We start from the raw sequence: 20,441 nt of genomic DNA on the forward strand, positions 1-20,441 counted from the left end.
TGTATTTTTTCCTCCTTTGTCTGCTCTTGAGTGTTTTGTTTCACTCTTCCCGGCCTTGTGTTGAGCTGCTATCAATCTCAGATAGGCGTTCTGGTGTTTTTTGCCCTCTCTATCTATGTTCTCTGCATACTGTATTTAAGGTCATTCTACAGTTGTTCCATAAAGGGCAGTTATGAAATTAGAAAAACTTTACTTTTTAATTGTTTTGGTGGCTTATGACTTGACGGCGGTCACAATGCCTGCCATGGAATTAATTTGCAATACATGCAGCTATTCAAGTACTATGTAACAAATGTTAATATAATGTTATTACTAGTTCTACTACAAAGTTATGAGCAACTTAATGTAAAGTATTTCCGACTAATGCTGTATGGGGTGTATAGGTATCAAGACAAAATGGACATACATATTTTCAAAATGAATAATGTCTGTTTAAGGGAGTGAGTGTGATGCCCACAGTCTTTCCATCTGTCTCTGGATCAACAGAAATGAGGGGTAAAGGGAACATTTAATAGAGCTTGCTTTACAAATCAACACAGATGTATCCAACAGGTCAACTATATCTTTTTAACCCTTTCAAATACCACATGTTGCTATTTAGTTATCAAATGATACAGTGAGTGCACTGCTATAATCTTACTCTTAGAAAATGATATTGATTTAGCTCATATTTTATTAGTGAAGAGTATTTTGAATCTGCTTTAGATTACTTGTTCGGTGCACTTTGTCAGTGTCTAGTTGTTTGGGGACTCCAAGAGAGGGATGCTTGTTATGGAGACTTTAATGAATGTGGTTGAAGACAGACACAGAGCTAAAGATATAAGACATTTAATGTCTACACAGCTCTGGGTTTACAGTACAACCTGTCCGGAAGGCAGATCTGTGTGTGTGTGTGTGTGTGTGTGTGTTTGTGTGGTGTGCGTGCATGCGTATGGAATGCGTGAATTGATCTGAGTCATCATTGTCTCCACTCCCACTCTTTCTGAGTTCCCCCTGCTCTCTGTCTAACAACAATGTAGAAAATTCCATGAATACATATTTAAAAAATGACAAACTCACACCTTCGCCACTCTTCTCCCCCTCCTCTTCCCTCAGCTCCCCCTGCTCTACGGCTTTCTGTCAACGAATCCTTGGTGGTAGACCCCGGGAAGGACGTGACCCTGTCATGCGAGGTGACCGCCGGATTGCCTAAACCCACCGTCACCTGGTCGCGCTACCTCAACCCGTTGCCGAGAAACTCGTTGGTAAGAAACGGGACACTGGAGTTGCGCTCGGTGACGCCCGCCGACTCAGGCTTCTACAACTGCACTGCAGCCAACAATGTGGGGAACCCGGCCAAGAGGAACGTCAACCTCCTCGTCCGAAGTCAGTGTGTGTTTATGTTTGACTGTTTGGGCATGTCTAGAGGGTTTGAATTTGCACTGATATACTGAAGTGTGTGTGTTTGACTGTTTGCAGTGATATACAGTCGGATCTGAAATTATTGGCAACCTTGATAAAGTTGAGCAAAAAAGACAATACAAAAAAAAAAACACAAAAACTGAGCTACAGTATATTGTGTGCTACAATAATGGGAAAATTATATTATTTTATACTAATACAATTGCTCAGAGAAAGAGATTTTGTTTAACAAGTAATGTTTTTTTCTCAAAAAGAAAGGGGTCAAAATTATTGGCACCTGTTTTCAATACCATTCAATACCTCACCTTGCGAGGATAATGGCACTGAGCCTTTTCTAAAAACCCTTCCTCCATACAGAATCTTTGCAGATCCTTGATATCCTTGGACTGCACTCTTCAATTCAAAGCAGAGGTTTTCAATGGGGTTCAAAAAACTTAAATGGCTATTGCAAAATTTAGATTTTGTGGTCAATTAACCATTTCTTTGTGGATTTTGTGTGTGCTTTGGGTTATTGTCTTGCTGAAAGATCCACTTGCGGCGAAGTTCCAGCCTCCTGGCAGAGGCAAGCAGGTTTTTGGCTAAAATGTCCTTGTAATGGATAAAGTTCAGTGTGCCATTGACCTTAAGTGCCCCAGGACCAAAAGAAGCAAAATAGGCCCATAACATCAAAGATCCACCACCATCTTTATGAGGTTATTTTTTGCTCATGCATCATTATTTCAACACCAACCCACCACTGGTGTTTGGCAAAAGAGCTCTATTTTCATGTCATCTGACTATAGCACCGGTTCCAATCCAAGTGCCAATGCTGTTAAGCAAACTTTACATTTGTTGGATGACATGAAAATAGAGCCCTTTGGCCACACACCAGTGGAGGGTTTGAAGAATGCATAAGCAGAAAAATAACCCCATACCTACTGTAAAATAAGGTGGTGGATATTTTGTTCTGTGGCTATCTTGCCAGGTGCACAGAACAGTTGCCCCAGGATTTAAGCTTGTTTAGGTGGTTTCTGAGAAGTTCAATCAGGCTTTCTTGTGTCTCCTTCGGCAGTGGTGTCTTCCTATGTTTACCAATGTCCAAATTAAGTGTTCAAATAAAATAACCCCATCCCTACAATCAATTAGAGTGGAGGTTAGAAAATGCTGTGGGATTGCTTAGCTGCCTCTGGTACTACTACGGGCCTTGAATGTGTGCAAGACATCATGAAATAAAAAGATTGTATTTTGGAGTGCAATGTTCAACCTAGAGTCCAAAAACTGTGTGGGTTTTATGTTTTATTCAAGAGCACATAAAGAGCATGTACAGTACATACAAAACATAACGCTTCAGTCTTTTCACAAGTGCATAATGAGATTCATATGTTAAGAGTACATTTTTCCTGTATAGAGCAAAGAGTCTGAATAAGAATACAATATGGATAAAGCCACATCAGAAAAAACAAAAACAAAAATCCAGAAATTACAAAATTAAACCAGTACAATGTCAGGGACTCTCTAACCACATTTCAATCTAGTCCTCACTGTACTGGGAAAATTGGGATCCGATGACGGGCTTTCAGTTGGTGGTGGGGAGGTGGAAGGTCGTTGGAAGACTTGCTGCAAAACAAGGTTTGAGTTAACATATAAATACTCCACCAGCTTCATGCCCATTGGTTGAAAGAAAGGAAATGTGATTATTGCATGAGTGAGCCCATAGGTTAGTCATTAATCATGGTGGAATTGCCTTAGAGTGCCACGCTCATAGGCTAAAGTTAATAGGTGAATGACATTCCACACGCTTGCTTATAGTAAAGGAGAGAGGTGACGCTAAGCTGATGAGGTACCATTATGACACTACCCTATAAATATCTACTATGCTGATGAGGTAACATTACAAATACTACCCTATAAATATCTGCTATGCTGATGAGGTATCTTTATAACCACTACCATGTAAATACCTGCTATGCTGATGAGTGAGATAGGAAGCGATGTGAATAACTCTACCTACATGTACATATTACCTCAATTAACTCGACACCGGTGCCTCCGCACATTGACATTGATTCTGTACCGGTACCCCCTGTACAGTCGTGGCCAAAAGTTTTGAGAAAGACACAAATATTAATTTCCACAGAATTTGCTGCTTCAGTGTCTTTAGATATTTTTATCAGATGTTACTATGGAATATTATAATTACAAGCATTTCATAAGTGTCAAAGGCTTTTATTGACAATTACATGAAGTTGATGCAAAGAGTCAATATTTGCAGTGTTGACTCTTCTTTTTCAAGACCTCTGCAATCCGCCCAGGCATGCTGTCAATTAACTTCTGGGCCACAATTTGTGGGTTTTTGTTTGTCCACCCACCTCTTGAGGATTGACCACAAGTTCTTAATGGGATTAAGGTCTGGGGAGTTTCCTGGCCATGGACCCAAAATATCGATGTTTTGTTCCCCGAGCCACTTAGTTATCACTTTTGCCTTATGGCAAGGTGCTCCATCATGCTGGAAAAGGCATTGTTCGTCACCAAACTGTTCCTGGATGGTTGGGAGAAGTTGCTCTCAGAGGATGTGTTGGTACCATTCTTTATTCATGGCTGTGTTCTTAGGCAAAGTTGTGAGTGAGCCCACTACCTTGGCTGAGAAGCAACCCCACACATGAATGGTCTCAGGATGCTTTACTGTTGGCATGACACAGGACTGCTGGTAGCGCGCACCTTGTCTTCTCCGGACAAGCTTTTTTCCGGATATTTATTATTCTTATCTCTTACTTTTTTTTCTTTTTTTTTTTAAACTGCATTGTTGGTTAAGGGCTTGTAAGTAAGCATTTCACTATAAGGTCTACACCTGTTGTAATTGGCACGTGACAAATATAATTTAAATTTGATTTGAATTATACGAGTTTACTTGATGAATGAAAAGTGACGATCCATTCAGACCACTATTTATCTGGTCAATATGTCAGTGTGTTATATGTGAAAATGTGAACGTATTATAAATTGTACTTTAATGTTTAAGGACTCTTGGAACTCTCCAAATGACGACTAAAAGAGATCCAAATCAAATCAGACCAGCCTTACTGATTGAACTTTCGTAAACTACATATCTTTTGAGGATGCATGTTAATTTTTCCAGCATTTTTTTAGATGATCTTTTAGCCAAAGCAAAGAAATGTGTATCAGTTTGAGTGGAGTGCACAGGAACAATACCTAGAAGGAGATGAAATGTGTCTGGGTGAATATTAATGCATGTGATATCCTATATAACATGTAGAATTTCTAAACCAAATTACTGGATTTTGCCTAAATATGTGTTAAAGTACCTATTTATTCACTTCGTCCAACACATAGCAGATATTTCTTCGTTCATTTTATGAAGTTTATCAGGACTCATAAAAAAAAGATTTTGTACTTTGAATTGGAACGCCCTTGCTTGGTTACAACTTGGTTACAATTTGTAAGTCGCTCTGGAAAAGAGCGTCTGCTAAATGACTTAAATGTAAATGTAAATGTAGTGGCTTTATATAGTGTTTTCCATACATTCCCTCAACTCTCCTCTGATATCTGTACATGTAATTCAACTTACCATAAATTCCTACAATTCCCGGGCTCTTGACCAGTTCTGCTATTTTTTGTTATTTTTTGAGCTGATCTTAACTTGTTTCTTCTATTGTTCCATATGACCGAAAATAGCTTCTGAACATTAAAACAGCTATAACTAACCTCAATTTGGATGAAGATTTCTATTTCAATGAACTGGCGGCACAGGACATACCGCTCACCCCAGACCAGGCCCTAATCCCTGACACTCGGAAGAGAAAGAGACGGCAATATAGAGGCCGACGTGTGGGTACCCTGATGAAACTACGGCGGCGATGAAATAAAACGCCTCTACCATCTGTTCTATTGGCGAATGTACAATCACTGGAGAACAAACTGGATAAGCTTCGTTCAAGACTATCCTATCAACGGGACCTGAAGAACTGGAATACCCTATGTTTCTCTGAAAATTGGCTGAACAAGGACATGGATAATATTCCAGCTGTTTTTTTTATATGCATCGGCAGGACAGAACAGCAGTGTCGGGTACCGTGCCTTGCAAAAGTATTCTTCCCCCTCAGCGTTTTTCCTATTTTGTTGCATTACAACCTGTAATTTAAATGGATTTTTATTTGGATTTCATGTAATGGACAGACACAAAATAGTCCAAGTTGATGAAGTGAAATGCAAAACATTACTTGTTTATTAAAAAAAAAAAATATAATAATAAATGGAAAAGTGGGGGGTGCATATGTATTCACCCCTTTGCTATGAAGCCCCTAGATAAGATCTGGTGCAACCAATTACCTTCAGAAGTCACATAATTAGTTAAATAAAGTCCACCTGTGTGCAATCTAAGTGTTACATGATCTGTCACATGATCTCAGTATATATACACCTGTTCTGAAAGGCCCCAGAGTCTGCAACACCACCGAAGCAAGCGGCACCATGAACACCAAGGAGCTCTCCAAACAGGTCAGGGACAAAGTTGTGGAGAAGTACATATCAGGGTTGGGTTATAAAAAAATATCAGAAACTTTGAACATCCCACGGAGCACCATTAAATCCATTATTAAACAATTGAAAGAATATGGCACCACAACAAACCTGTCAAGAGAGAGCCGCCCACCAAAACTCACAGACCAGGCAAGGAGGGCATTAATCAGAGAGGCAACAAAGAGACCAAAGATAACCCTGAAGGAGCTGCAAAGCTCCACAGCGGAGATTGGAGTATCTGTCCATAGGACCACTTTAATCCGCACACTCCACAGAGCTTCCGTAAAGGAAGAGTGGCCAGAAAAAAGTAATTTCTTAAAGAAAAAAAATAAGAAAACACGTTTGGTGTTTGCCAAAGGGAATGAGGGAGACTCCCCAAACATGTTGTCGAAGGTACTCTGGTCAGATGAGACTATAATTGAGCTTTTTGGCCATCAAGGAAAACGCTCTGTCTGGCGCAAACCGAACACCTCTCATCACCCCGAGAACACCGTCGGGAACTGGCGGGAACTGGAACATGCTGTCGTACATGTCGATCCAGAGCATCCCAACCATACTCAAGGGGTGACATGTCTTGTGAGTACACAGGCCATGGAAGAACTTGGACATTTTCAGCTTCCAGAAATTGTTTACAGATCCTTGCGACATGGGTCTGTGCATGATCATGCTGAAACATGAGGCGATGGCGGCAGATGAATGGCACAACAATGGGCCCCAGGATCTCATTACGGTATCTCTGTGCATTCAAATTGCCATCGATAAAATGCAATTGTGTTCTCTATGTTCTGAACAGAGTGCCCTGTGGTGGTGGGGTTATGGTGTGGGCAGGTATAAGCTACAGGAAATGGCATCAGCAAACCACTAGCCCACACGACGCCATACACACCTGCCATCTGCCCTGCACAATTGAAACCGGGATTCATCCATGAAGAGCACACTTCTCCAGCATGCCAGTGGCCGTCGAAGGTGAGCGCTTGCCTACTGAAGTCGGTTACGATGCTCAACTGCAAACAGGTCAAGACTGTGGTGAGGACGACGAGCATGCAGATGAGCTTCCCTGAGACGGTTTCTGACAGTTTGTGCAGAAATTCTTTGGTTGTGCAAACCCACAGTTTCATCAGCTGTCCGGGTGGCTGGTCTCAGATAATCCCACAGGTCAATTCTTTGGCAACATATCTGGTGGACATTCTTGCAGTCAGCATGCCAATTTCATCTCCCTCAAAACTTGAGACATCTGTGGCATTGTGTTGTATGACAAAACTTCACATTTTAGAGTGACCTATTATTGTCCCCAGCACAAGGTGCAACTGTGTAATGACCATGCTGTTTAATCAGCTTCTTGATATGCAACACCTGTCAGTTTGATGGATTATCTTGGCAAAGGAGACATGCTCACTAACAGGGATGCTAACAAATTTGTGCACAAAATTTGAGAGAAACAAGCTTTTTGTGTGTATTGAACATTTCTGGGATCTTTTATTTCAGCTCATGAAACATGGGGCCAAAACTTTAGATGTTGCGTTTATATTTATTTTCAGTATATATCAGCACCAATGTGGCTTTCGTAAAATCTACTCCACAGATATGGCTCTTTTGCAACTTGTGGATAAAATCTTTACATCCCTGAACAACAATGAAAACACCCCTGGGATCTTTTTAGATTAATCTAAAGCATTTGACACGGTTGATCTAAAAATATTACGTTCTAAATTGCATTATTACGGTTTTCATGATTAAACATTTAATTAGCTATATAGTTATGCGTATGATAGAGAACAATTTGTTCATGGAAATGGGAGTGTATCTACCAGGGCCAATAATTGGACCTTTGTTATTCCTAATCTATATCAATGACCTTGCTGCTGTGTCTTCTACCGTACTTCCCACTCTCTTTGCTGATGATACCAATTAGATTTTTATTCACTAATTAATGAAGCCAACTCAGGCATGCCCATATTTTATGAATGGTTCCAGATAAAAACAAAAATCTTTAAATGTAAAAAAAATCCAAGAATAAGAAATATTGTTAAAAAAAAGTCACATCCACTAGATTCTTAATAGATTTTTTTTACTGAACATTTTTTTAACTAGGCAAGTCAGTTAAGAACAAATTCTTGTTTACAATGACAGCCTACCCTGGCCAAACCCTAACCCGGATGAAGCTGGGCCAATTGTGCACCACCCTATTGGACTATCACGGCCGCTTGTGATACAGCCTGGAATTAAACCAGGGTCTGTAGTGACACCTCTAGCACTGTGATGCAGTGCCTTAGACCGCTGTACCACTCAGGAGCCCTGATGAAACGTTGTCCTGGAAAGACCATTGATCAGAAATACAGTGTAGACATTGTTAATGTTGTAAATGACTATTATAGCTGGAAACAGCTGATTTTGTTTTTAATAGAAAATCTACATAGGCGTACAGAGGCCCACTATCAGCAACCATCACTCCTGTGTTTGAACGGCACGTTGTGTTAGCTAATCCAAGTTTAGCATTTTAAAAGGCTAATTGATCATTAGAAAACACTTTTGCAATTATGTTAGCACAGCTGAAAACTGTTCTGATCAAAGAAGCAATAAAACTGACCATCTTTAGACTAGTTGAGTATCTGGAGCATTAGCATTTGTGGGTTCGATTACAGGCTCAAAATGGCCAGAAAGAAATAACTTTCTTCTGAAACTCGTCAGTCTTTTTTTGTTCTGAGAAATCAAGGCTATTCCATGCGAGAAATTGCCAAGAAACTGAAGATCTCGTACAACGCTGTGTACTACTCCCTTCACAGAACAGTGCAAACTGTCTCTAACCAGAATAGAAAGAGTGGGAGGCCCCGGTGCACAACTGAGCAAGAGGACAAGTACATTAGTGTCTAGTTTGAGAAACAGACGCCTCATAAGTCCTCAACTGGCAGCTTCATTAAATAGTACCCACAAAACACCAGTCTCAACAGTGAAGAGGCGACTCCGGGATGCTGACCTTCTAGTGTACAGTGAGGGAAAAAAGTATTTGATCCCCTGCTGATTTTGTACGTTTGCCCACTGACAAAGAAATTATCAGTCTATAATTTTAATGGTAGGTTTATTTGAACAGTGAGAGACAGAATAACAACAAAAAAATCCAGAAAAAAACGCATGTCAAAAATGTTACAAATTGATTTGCATTTGCATCCCTCACTGTATATATATTTTTTTACGAGCACCTTATAAACTGTATGAACCAAAAACCCTGTTGTTTTGACAAATGGCAATTTATCACTCATATTGATTAGGGGGTAAATCAGGTTGTACATTTACTTTACATGTATGTGCTGTCTGCAGCAAAGTGATGAAATCTGTTGGTATTATCACAAAGATGAGTGGTTTGGTTCATCAGGCTTGCTTCCTAACTCTATACTATAGCTTAATTTACCCATATCTCATTTACTATAATATTGTCTGGGCCAGTACATATGCATCCTACCTATACAAGTTACTCATCAACAAAAGACTAGACACCTTCTCTAATTACCTTGCTCCATCTGCACCTTTGTTTAAGAAACACCAATTATTTCATCTTCAAATACTCATACCTCCCAGTTTACCTAAACCCTTCAATGGATTATTCCAGGTTAATTTTGAAATGCATCTACAGTATATAACACAAGACACTGTGATAACCTTCACCCTCCCCACTGCTGCACCTCACATAGTCAAATCTCTATCAGATATAGAGGTACCATACTCTGGAATTCTTATCTTCACATTGACAAAACATCATCCCTCAATAGCTTCAAGAAAATACTGGGGATCAGCCTGATAAACCAAACTACTCAGTAATCAACTCCATATAGCCTAACTCTCACATGCACACAAACACATTTAAACAAAACTTGATTTATTTTTCGTGATTACTAATCAATTAATTTCTACATTTATAATTAGTAGGTTTTGTTATCTGTTTTAACAAACATAGATTGCCCACCCTAGTCACACCCTGACCTAACCAAATAGAGAATAAAAGGGATCTCTAAGGTCATGGCGTGACACTCGGGCTTCCAACCACACCTGCACACAGTTTTTTTGTTGTTGTTATCTGTGTTGTTGTCTATCACTTGTTTTCTTTGGTGCGAATAAATAAACCCATTAAATATAGTTTGATGTCATTAGTTCCAGTACATTACATCAATATTAATTACAACATTTTCGTTGATTGGACACAACAGTTCTATATTAATTTCTGTTTTATTCACCTGTAAGAAAGCCTGTCCCTTTAAGAGTGACTGACGGCATCACAGCTAGCTCAGTGTTAATTAACCTCCAAAATTCAGCATGCCATCTGTGGCTGAGCAGAGATTCTCCAGTTTTATAACAATATTATTCTGATTTATCCTTTAATATTGACTCCTGATGAAGTTGTCAATGTTAGGGTTTAGTCATATTTTCACCATTGTACAGCATTTTATGCACTTGTTTTGATGCTAGCTAAGACACTACTGTTAGCCACATTTTGCCTGTCACTTGTAGCCATTGGTATGTTGTATTTGAGTCACTGTATTGTTATAACAGTTGAGAAACATTATTATAGGAAAGTCAACCCCAATTGCCATGATTTCTGGTAGATCATCAAAATCAATCCATCACATCACATTTTTGGACTCATTCAGTTTGTACCTAATTAATAACTAGAATACTATTGGAAATTCATGTTGGAAGTTCCATTTATATTGAAATGCATTAAGAAGGAAAGAAATTAGACAAATTAACTATGGCACACCTGTTAAATGCATTCCAGGTGACTACCTCATGAAGCTGGTTGAGCGAATTCCAAGAGTGTGCAAAGCTGTCATCAAAGCAAAGGGTTGCTACTCTGAAGAATCTCGAATATAAAATAAAATGTGTTTAACACTTTATTTGTTTACTACATGATTCCATGTGTGTTACTTCATAGTTTTGATGTCTTCAGTGTTATTCTGCAATGTAAAAATCTGTCAAACTAAACAAAAAACATGGAATGAGTAGATTTCTGGTAGATCATCAAGATAAATCAATCACATCATGTTTTTGGACTACCTAATTAATAAGTGGATTACTATTGGAATTTCATGTTGAAAGTTTCATTTATATTACTGTAAGTTGAAAATGATGCTGCTGCTGCTTCCTGTTGACAACAACTTTTGATAAATAGTCCTATGTCAATTTTTTTTTTTAAGTGTCCAAATCAATAATCAATAAACAGTTTGTGATATATTGAAAACATAAACATAAAATGTACTACCTACACATACAGTTGAAGTCGGAAGTTTACATACACCTTAGCCAAATACATTTAAACTCAGTTTTTCACAATTCCTGACATTTAATCCTAGTAAAAATTCCCTGTCTTAGGTCAGTTAGGATCACCACGTTATTTTAAGAATGTGAAATGTCAGAATAATAGTAGAGAGAATTATTTATTTCAGCTTTTTTTTCCTTCATCACATTCCCAGTGGGTCAGAAGTTTACATACACTCAATTAGTATTTGGTAGCATTGCCATTAAATTGTTTATCTTGGGTCAAATGTTTTGGGTAGCCTTCCACAAGCTTCCCACAATAAGTTGGGTGAATTTTGGCCCATTCCTCCTGACAGATCTGGTGTAACTGAATCAGGTGTGTAGGCCTCCTTGCTCACACACGCTTTTTCAGTTCTGTCCACACATTTTCTATAGGATGGAGGTCAGGGCTTTGTGATGGCCACTCCAATACCTTGACTTTGTTGTCCTTAAGCCATTTTGCCATGACTTTGGAAGTATGCTTGGGGTCATTGTCCATTTGGAAGACCCACTTGCGACAAAGCTTTAACTTCCTGACTGATGTCTTGAGATGTTGCTTCAATATATCCACATAATTTTCCTTTCCTCATGATGCCATCTATTTTGTGAAGTGCACCAGTCCCTCCTGCAGCAAAGCACCCCCACAACGTGATGCCGCCACCCCCGTGCTTCATGGTTGGGATGGTGTTCTTCGGTTTGCAAGCCTCCCCCTTTTTCCTCCACACATAACTAGGGTCATTATGGTCAAACAGTTCTATTTTTGTTTCATCAGACCAGAGGACATTTCTCCAAAAAGTACGATCTTTGTCCCCATGTGCAGTTGCAAACCGTAGTCTGGCATTTTTATGGCGGTTTTGGAGCAGTGGCTTCTTCCTTGCTGTTGTTCCGGGATTGATTTGCACTTTTTGCATCAAAGTACGTTCATCTCTAGGAGACAGAACACGTCTCCTTCCTGAGCGGTATGACGGCTGTGTGGTCCCATGGTGTTTATACTTGCGTGCTATTGCTTGTACAGATGGACGTGGTTCCTTCAGGCATTTGGAAATTGCTCCCAATGATGAACCAGGCTTGAGTAGTTCTCCAATGTTTTTTCTGCGGTCTTGGCTGATTTCTTTTCATTTTCCCATGATGCCAAGAAAAGAGGCATTGAGTTTGAAGGTATGCCTTGAAATACATCCACAGGTACACCTCCAATTGACTCAAATGATATCAATTAGCCTATCAGAAGCTTCTAAAGCCATGACATTTTCCGGAATTTTCCAAGCTGTTTAAAAGCACAGTCAACTAACTGTATGGAAACTTCTGACCCACTGGAATTGTGATACAGTGATTTGTAAGTTAAATAATCTGTCTGTAAACAATTGTGGAAAAATGACTTGTGTCATGCAGAAAGTTAATGTCCTAACCGACTTGTCAAAACTATAGTTTTAACAAGAAATTTGTGGAGTGTTTGAAAAACGAGTTTTAATGCGTCACAATAGTAATCATACAGTACCAGTCAAAAGTTTGGACACACCTTCTCATTCCAGGGTTTATCTTTAGTTTGACTATTTTCTAATAATAATATTGAAGACATCAAAACTATGAAATAGCACCAATGGAATCATGTAGTAACCAAAAAAGTGTCAAACAAATTTTATTTTACATTTGAGATTCTTCAAAGTAGCCACCCTTTGTCTTGATGACAGCTTTGCACACTCTTGGCATTCTCTCAACCAGCTTAATGAGGTGGACACCTGGAATGCATTTGATTTAACAGGTGTGCCTTTAACAGGTGTGAATTTCTTTCCTTCTTAATGTGTTTCAGGCAATCAGTTGTGTTGTGACAAGGTTGGGGTGGTATACAGAAGATAGCCCTATTTGGTAAAAGACCAAGTCCATATTATGCCAAGAACAGCTCAAATAAACAAAGAGAAATGACAGTCCGTCATTACTTTAAGACATGAAGGTCGGTCAATACGGAACATTTCAAGAACTTTGAGTCCAGTCGCAAAAACCATCATGCGCTATGATGAAACTGGCTCTCATGAGGACCGCCACAGGAAGGGAAGACCCAGAAGTACCTCTGCTGCAGATGATAAGTTCGTTAGAGTTACCAGCCTCAGAAATTGCAGCCCAAATAAATGCTTCACAGAGTTCAAGTAAGAGACACGTCTCAACATCAACTGTTCAGTGGAGACTGCGTGAATCAGGCCTTCATGGTCGAATTGCTGCAAAGAAACCACTTCTAAAGGACACCAATAGGAAGAAGAGACTTGCTTGGGCCGAGAAACACAAGCAATGGACATTAGACCGGTGGACATCTGTCCTTTGGTTTGATGAGTCCAAATTTGAGATTTTTGGTTCTAACTGCCATGTGTTTGTGAGACGCAGAGTAGGTGAACTTATGATCTGCATGTGTGGTTCCCAATGTGAAGTATGGAGGAGGAGGTGTGATGGTGCTTTGCTTGTGACACTGTCTGTGATTTATTTAGATATCAAGACACACTTAACCAGCATGGCTTCCACAGCATTCTGCAACGATATGCCATCCCATCTGGTTTACGCTTAGTGGGACTATCATTTGTTTTTCAACAGGACAGTGACCCAAAACACACATTCAGGCTGTGTAAGGTCTATTTGACCAAGAAGGCGAGTGATGGAGTGCTGCATCAGATGACCTGGCCTCCACAATCACCCGACCTCAACTCAATTGAGATGGTTCGGGATGATTTGGACCTCAGAGTGAAGGAAAAGCAGCCACCAAGTGCTCACCAAATGTGGAAACTCCTTCGAGACTTATGGAAAAGCATTCCTCATGAAGCCGTTTGAGAGAATGTCAAGAGTGATCAAAGCTGTCATCAAGGCACAGGGTGCCTACTTTGAAGAATCACAAATATTGATTAGGGGGGAAATCAGGTTATATGCGCTGTTGAAACTAACACAACTAAAAAAACACATGGAAACTGTAAATATTGTTTACTTCACTCATTAGAGGACAACCTGCTGAAGACAACCAGATACATTTTGGAGTGATTCATTTTGATTTTAGGGTCGCCAAAACAGAAAAAGAAACGCAACACTTATTTGTCAATCACTCATTGTTACATCATGTTGAAATCAATAGATAGAGAGGGGTTGGTTTGCACTTCCTGTTCGAACTAACCTTACTAAAAAAACACACAGAATCTGTGAATAATATGTATATCAGAGGACAACTTGTAGAAGAAAGCCAGCTACATTTTGGATTGTTGCATTTTGTTTCAATTGGGTAGCCAACTCAGAAAGGTAAACACAACACTATTTTGTTAATCACTCATATCGATATCAATTTGAAATCAATAGAGCAGGGGCAAACGTTTGGGGTGTATGCACTGTTTTAAACTAACACCATTCAAAGGCCGCACTGAATAAAAAAACAAAAAATAAAATGTGTATCACTAGTTAGAAGAGAATTTGTCTAAAGACAGTCATCTAAATTCTAGAAATGTCAGATGGAAGTTTTGGGAGGCTGCCGAAACGGAAAAGAAAACAAATCAGTTGCTTTGTTATTTAACTTCAACTAATTACGACCCGCCATAGGATATCAACAGTGACAAGGGATGGCTGTTATTTGAGTGATAGTTTCACTCTCAAATCCATGTACGGGTGTGTGTATTTTATACCTGGAGCGCACAAGATTTTCCCTGCGATTTGAGTTTGAAAATGATCAGTGGTGTAAAGTACTTAAGTAAAAATAATTTAAAGTACTACTTAAGTAGTTTTCTGGGGTACTTTTACTTTTACTCCTCTACATTTCTAAAGAAAATAATGTACTTTTTTCTCCATACATGTTTCCTGACACCCAAAAGTACTTGTTACATTTTTTATGCTTAGCAGGACAGGAAAATGGGTCCAATTCAAGAGAACATCCCTGGACATCCCGACAGCCTCTGATCTGGCAGACTCACTAAACACAAATATTTGGTTTGTTAATTATGTCTGAGTATTGGAGTGTGCCCCTGACTATCAGAAAAAAAAAAATAATAATAATAACATTGTGCTGTCTAGCTTGCTTAATATAAGGAATTTGAAATTATTCATACTTTTACTTTTGATACTTTAGTATATTTTAGCAATTACATTTACTTTTGGTACTTAAGTATATTTAAAACCAAATACTTTTAGACTTTTACTCAAGTAGTATTTTACTGGGTGACTTTCACTTTTATTTGAGTCATTTTCTATTAAGTTATCTTTACTTTTACTCAAGTATGACAATTGACAACTTTTTCCACCACTGCTGTTTCGGCTGTAACGGCGGCCTCTACTACCTTGTGGAGTTGGGGTCGGTGAACGGCTTAAACACTGTGAAAATAATGTAATATCTTCTCTTTGATGCCGTCTTTCTCTTGCATACTTATCCTTACTCATTGCCAGTCCGATTTAGAAGGGCAATTATGTACTTTTAACTTGTGAATGTCAATTTCGACTGAAATTGTCACAGAGCTCGATTAACACACAGCCTTCCCCTAGAACAGCAGTTGATGGAGGGCAACCCTCAAACGTTGAATAATTAGAGCAGTTTGCTGCTGAAGTGTAGGCCAAATTGTCAGTAGAAAGGTGCAGCAAGCTCATTCATTGATGGCTACAATAATAATTTGTTGTTGAAAGGCTGGGCCAATATCTTGGTCAAAGGCTGTGCAACCAAGTACTAGCTCTGGGTTCCAATAATTATCTCCATGCCGTTTGTATTTATTTTCAAAAATTAAAATCAAAACTTAAATTTACAAAAAATAAATTGGTTCTGCAATGTTGAAAATCCAATGAAGTGTGGAGACCCAAATCATTTTTCAATTTCAACTTATTTCTAATACCCTACCCATTAAACAAACGCCGCTGGCTATTTGTATCGCTTTGAATCGTCTTTATTTACTTGGATTAATTGGAGCCGAGTGGAAGTAATTAAAGAAGGAGCAGACAAAGTGTGTTTACTGTGTGTGTACTGTGTCCATATGTGTGTGTATGTTTTTGTCTTGCACATATGTGTACGTGTGTGTGTTTTCCCCTTCCCTGTTAATGGGAGTCACACGAGCCCAAGTGACGAGATAGCACGCAGACGAGTGCTTCGTAAGCGCCTCGCTAACGTATTAAGTGCAACATATGGTCTCCATCTATTTGAGCGCGGAGGGCTAACCATATGACGGTGAAGTTAAGTCTCCCGTCCTCACCAACCCCACTTGCTGAGCTAGTTTGCATGCTTGACGAAGCATGGAGTTACAATGTTTTTATTTTTCCTCTCCTGCACTCTCACTGCTACTAGAGATGTTACATCAAAGCAGCTAACATCAAAGCAGTGTGCTGATGTGTGTATCACTTTATCAGAAGTACGTCATCAATGAAGTCCGAAGCTTTGTTTGATCACCTGCTTTTTCAAACTGTGTGTTGCAAAATGCAAGATCCCACTTATTTCGCCGTGGTTCTGGTGCTTTGTCTGATTTCCAGCTGCTTTCAAACACTGACTTCTACTGCACGTGTACTTACAAATATAGTTAGGATTCTGTACAAAAAGATTCACCTGACTGGTATGGAACATTCAGCCATGTAAAGGTTTGAGGTGGAAAACTGTTGAAGGCAAACTATTTTTTTATTTAGTATAGTATAAGCTTCTGTCTTAAGCATCCTAAATAATGCCATATATTCCGTTTCTTTTAAATAGTCAACTTGAAGGCAAAAAAGAGAAGCCTGATGTAAGATGCAAACCTGGTATTCCAACTGATTATAAGCTACTAAAGACAATGACTTACCACGGCTCCACAGTGTTTAAATGAAAATAGAGAAAAAATACCTCTATCTGACAATCACACACTGCTATTTATTGCTGACCAGCAGGTGTAGTTAATGAGCATTGTAAACAGATAATGAAACTGGTTAATGAACTGTTTTTCGGAAACAATTTGGTAAAATCGCCGAAGCCTTCAGAAAGCCTTGGTTTCCCACCCCTAGGTGGGACCCTATAAGGTCATCCTTTGTACCTTTAGTTATATGTACAGTTCATACCTCAGATAGTACCTTTCTTACATATAGTCCACAGGTACAAAGTGTGCTTTTAGAAAAGGTACATTATGTCTTCATAGGGTTCCACCACAGTGACAAAGCCATATTTTCCTATAGTAGAGGACAAAAATGTGCCTCTACCATAGACCACTTTAAAAGTGATGTGTAATTCCTATTGTAATCCACCAATAGTCAGGATTTTGAGAATGACTACGAGGAACATTGTGAGGTGACTGCCTAAGCCATTTAAACTGGAATAATCATTTCAGTAATGGGTGCACAAAAAATCCAACTTACTGATTGGATTAGTTGAGAAATGTATGTTATTTATCTTTGTGTAGCATTATGCAAAAACACAGATATAAAAAACTCTTTAAAACATATACATGTAATAGAGCATGATTATGGTACACATTTGGCTTTTAAGGGTACCACCTCAGTGACAAAGCCATTAGTTCCACTTATTTGGCTAAACAGAAATGTACCTTCACACGTACCCCTTTTTTTTGAGAGTGAGAGTGTGATGACTGTACCTTTTATATTCAAAATATTGGCTACATAAATGTACCATTATACTCTTTATCCGCACATTTTACTAAAAGGTACTGCACAGTACCATGAGAGATCATTGTGTGTACCTCTGAAGGTACGTTATGTGTATTTTTATATTTTTGTTGGGACAGTCATAGTTGTTAGGATGGATCTCTCTCCTTTTTGCAAATGTTCCTTCCTTTTGTCATTGTTTATTCTCTTTTTAATTACCCTCTATTCCTCTCCCTCCCTCCCTACTACCTGATCACACCTATATGCCCTGCTTGTTCCCTCCCTCATTCTTAACTCATCACTTTCCCTCTCTTATACTTTCCACCTTCTCCCACCCCATTCTTCTTTACCCATCTTTCCCTTTCTCCTTCCTTACCCCTCTTGCCTTCCTTTCCTCCTCTTCCCCTCCCTACACACCCTTCTCTCCTTCCTCCTTCAACCAACTCCTTCCCTCCCTACACCTCTCCTCCTTCTCTCACCCCTCCTCACCCCCTTCTATTCCCCTTCCCTCCATCTCTCACTTCAGGTATGGGTAACCTTACCTTCCAGATTACACCCGACTCCAACAAGGACAGTGAGAACATCCAGATGGGCCGTGACCTCAAGCTTTCATGCCACGTGGACGCGCAGCCCCAGGACAAGGTCAACTGAATAATAATAATAATAATAATAATAATAGGGTATGACCTCTTTATAATGTCTTATAATAGTCTCATAATGATGCAGACTAAATAAGTTGAGAGAATTGAGAGGGATGAACATTTGATTTATTAAATGCTTATAACAAGTTACAATGAGTTCAGTAAAGTACAGTACCAGTCAAAAGTTTGGACACACCTACTCATTCAAAGGTTTTTCTTTATTTTTACTATTTTCTACATTGTAGATTAATAGTGAAGACATCAAATCTCTGAAATAACACATATGGAATCATGTAGTAACAAAAAAAGTGTTAAACATATTTTAGATTTTAGATTCTTCAAAGTAGCCACCCTTTGCCTTGATGACAGCTTTGCACACTCTTGGCATTCTCTTAACCAGCTTCACCTGGAATGCTTTTTCAACAGTCTTGAAGGAGTTCCCACATATGCTGAGCACTTGTTGGCTGCTTTTCCTTTACTCTGCGGTCCAACTCATCCCAAACTATCTCAATTGGGTTTAGGTCGGGTGATTGTGAAGACCAGGTCATCTGATGCAGCACCTCATCACACGCCTTCTTGGTCAAATAGCCCTTACATGGCCTGGAGGTGTGTTGGGTCATTGTCCTGTTGAAAAACAAATGATACGCCATCACATCTAGTTTGCGCTTGGTGTACTATCACTGCAGAATGCTTGTGTTTATCGGCCCAAGCAAGTCTCTTCTTATTATTGGTGTCCTTTAGTAGTGGTTTCTTTGCAGCAATTAGACCATGAAGGCCTGATTCACGCAGTCTCCTCTGAACAGTTGATGTTGAGATGTGTCTGTTACTTGAACTCTGTGAAGCATTTATTTGGGCTGCAATTTCTGAGGCTGGTAACCCTAATGAACATATCTTCTGCAGCAGAGGTAACCCTGGGTCTTCCTTTCCTTTGGCTGTCCTCATGAGAGCCAGTTTCATCATAGCGCTTGGTTTTATCTACTGCACTTGAAGAAACTTTAAAAGTTCTTGAAATTTTCCGAATTGACTGACCTTCATGTCTAAAAGTAATTATGGACTCTCGTTTCTCCTTGCTTATTTGAGCTGTTCTTGCTATAGTATGGACTTGGTCTTTTACCAAATCTTCTGTATACCACCCCTACCTTGTCACAACACAACTGATTGGCACAAACACTGTCATGCCTGCTCCCGCTCTTCCTCCCTCTGGTGCTCGTGGGCGCCAGACTTCCCAACATTACGCACTCAAGCCATATTCAGTACGCACACCTGCCTTTCCCTGTTATGTGCATCAACGCTTATTGGACTCACGTGGACTCAATTACTTGTGTAATTTCCTTCCCTATATCTGTCTGTTTCCTAGCTCTGTTTCCTGCTTCGGGATTGTTTCTCATATGTCCTTGTTTACCCGTGTGCTGATGCTGACTACAAAAGAAAAACCAGCCAAGTCGCGGACCACGATGCCTTGCTCCCAGACAGACTAAACAACTTTTTTGCTCGCTTTGAGGACAATACAGTGCCACTGACACGGCCCGCTACCAAAACCTGCGGGCTCTCCTTCACTGTAGCCAACGTGAGTAAAACATTTAAACGTGTTAACCCTCGCAAGGCTGCAGGCCCAGACGGCATTCCCGGCCGCATCCTCAGAGCATGCGCAGACCAGCTGGCTGGTGTGTTTACAGACATATTCAATCAATCCTTAACCCAGTCTGCTGTTCCCACATGCTTCAAGAGGGCCACCATTGTTCCTGTTCCCAAGAAAGCTAAGCTAACTGAGCTAAATGACTACCGCCCTGTAGCACTCACTTCCATCATCATGAAGTGCTTTGAGAGACTAGTCAAGGACCATATCACCTCCAACCTACCTGACACCCTAGACCCACTCCAATTTGCTTACCGCCCCAATAGGTCCACAGACGACGCAATCGCCATCACACTGCACACTGCCCTAACCCATCTGGACAAGAGGAATACCTATGTAAGAATGCTGTTCATCGATTACAGCTCAGCATTTAACACCATAGTACCCTCCAAACATGTCATTAA

At 39.7% G+C, this 20,441-nt stretch overlaps 1 protein-coding gene across 1 annotated transcript in view; it reads left to right on the top strand.

The window, feature by feature from the left end:
* Positions 1-20,441, top strand: part of LOC106610595 (MAM domain-containing glycosylphosphatidylinositol anchor protein 1) — a 357,350-nt gene that overhangs the window by 225,438 nt on the left and 111,471 nt on the right. The window contains exons 6-7 of the mRNA XM_082956545.1: positions 1,096-1,365; positions 18,287-18,402. Of these exons, the coding sequence (XP_082812671.1) occupies positions 1,096-1,365; positions 18,287-18,402 (386 nt within the window). The remainder of the gene's footprint in view (positions 1-1,095; positions 1,366-18,286; positions 18,403-20,441) is intronic.

This window comes from Salmo salar, chromosome 09 (genome assembly GCF_965601325.2).
Source record: "Salmo salar chromosome 09, fSalSal1, whole genome shotgun sequence".
NCBI classification, from domain to species: Eukaryota; Metazoa; Chordata; class Actinopteri; order Salmoniformes; family Salmonidae; genus Salmo; species Salmo salar.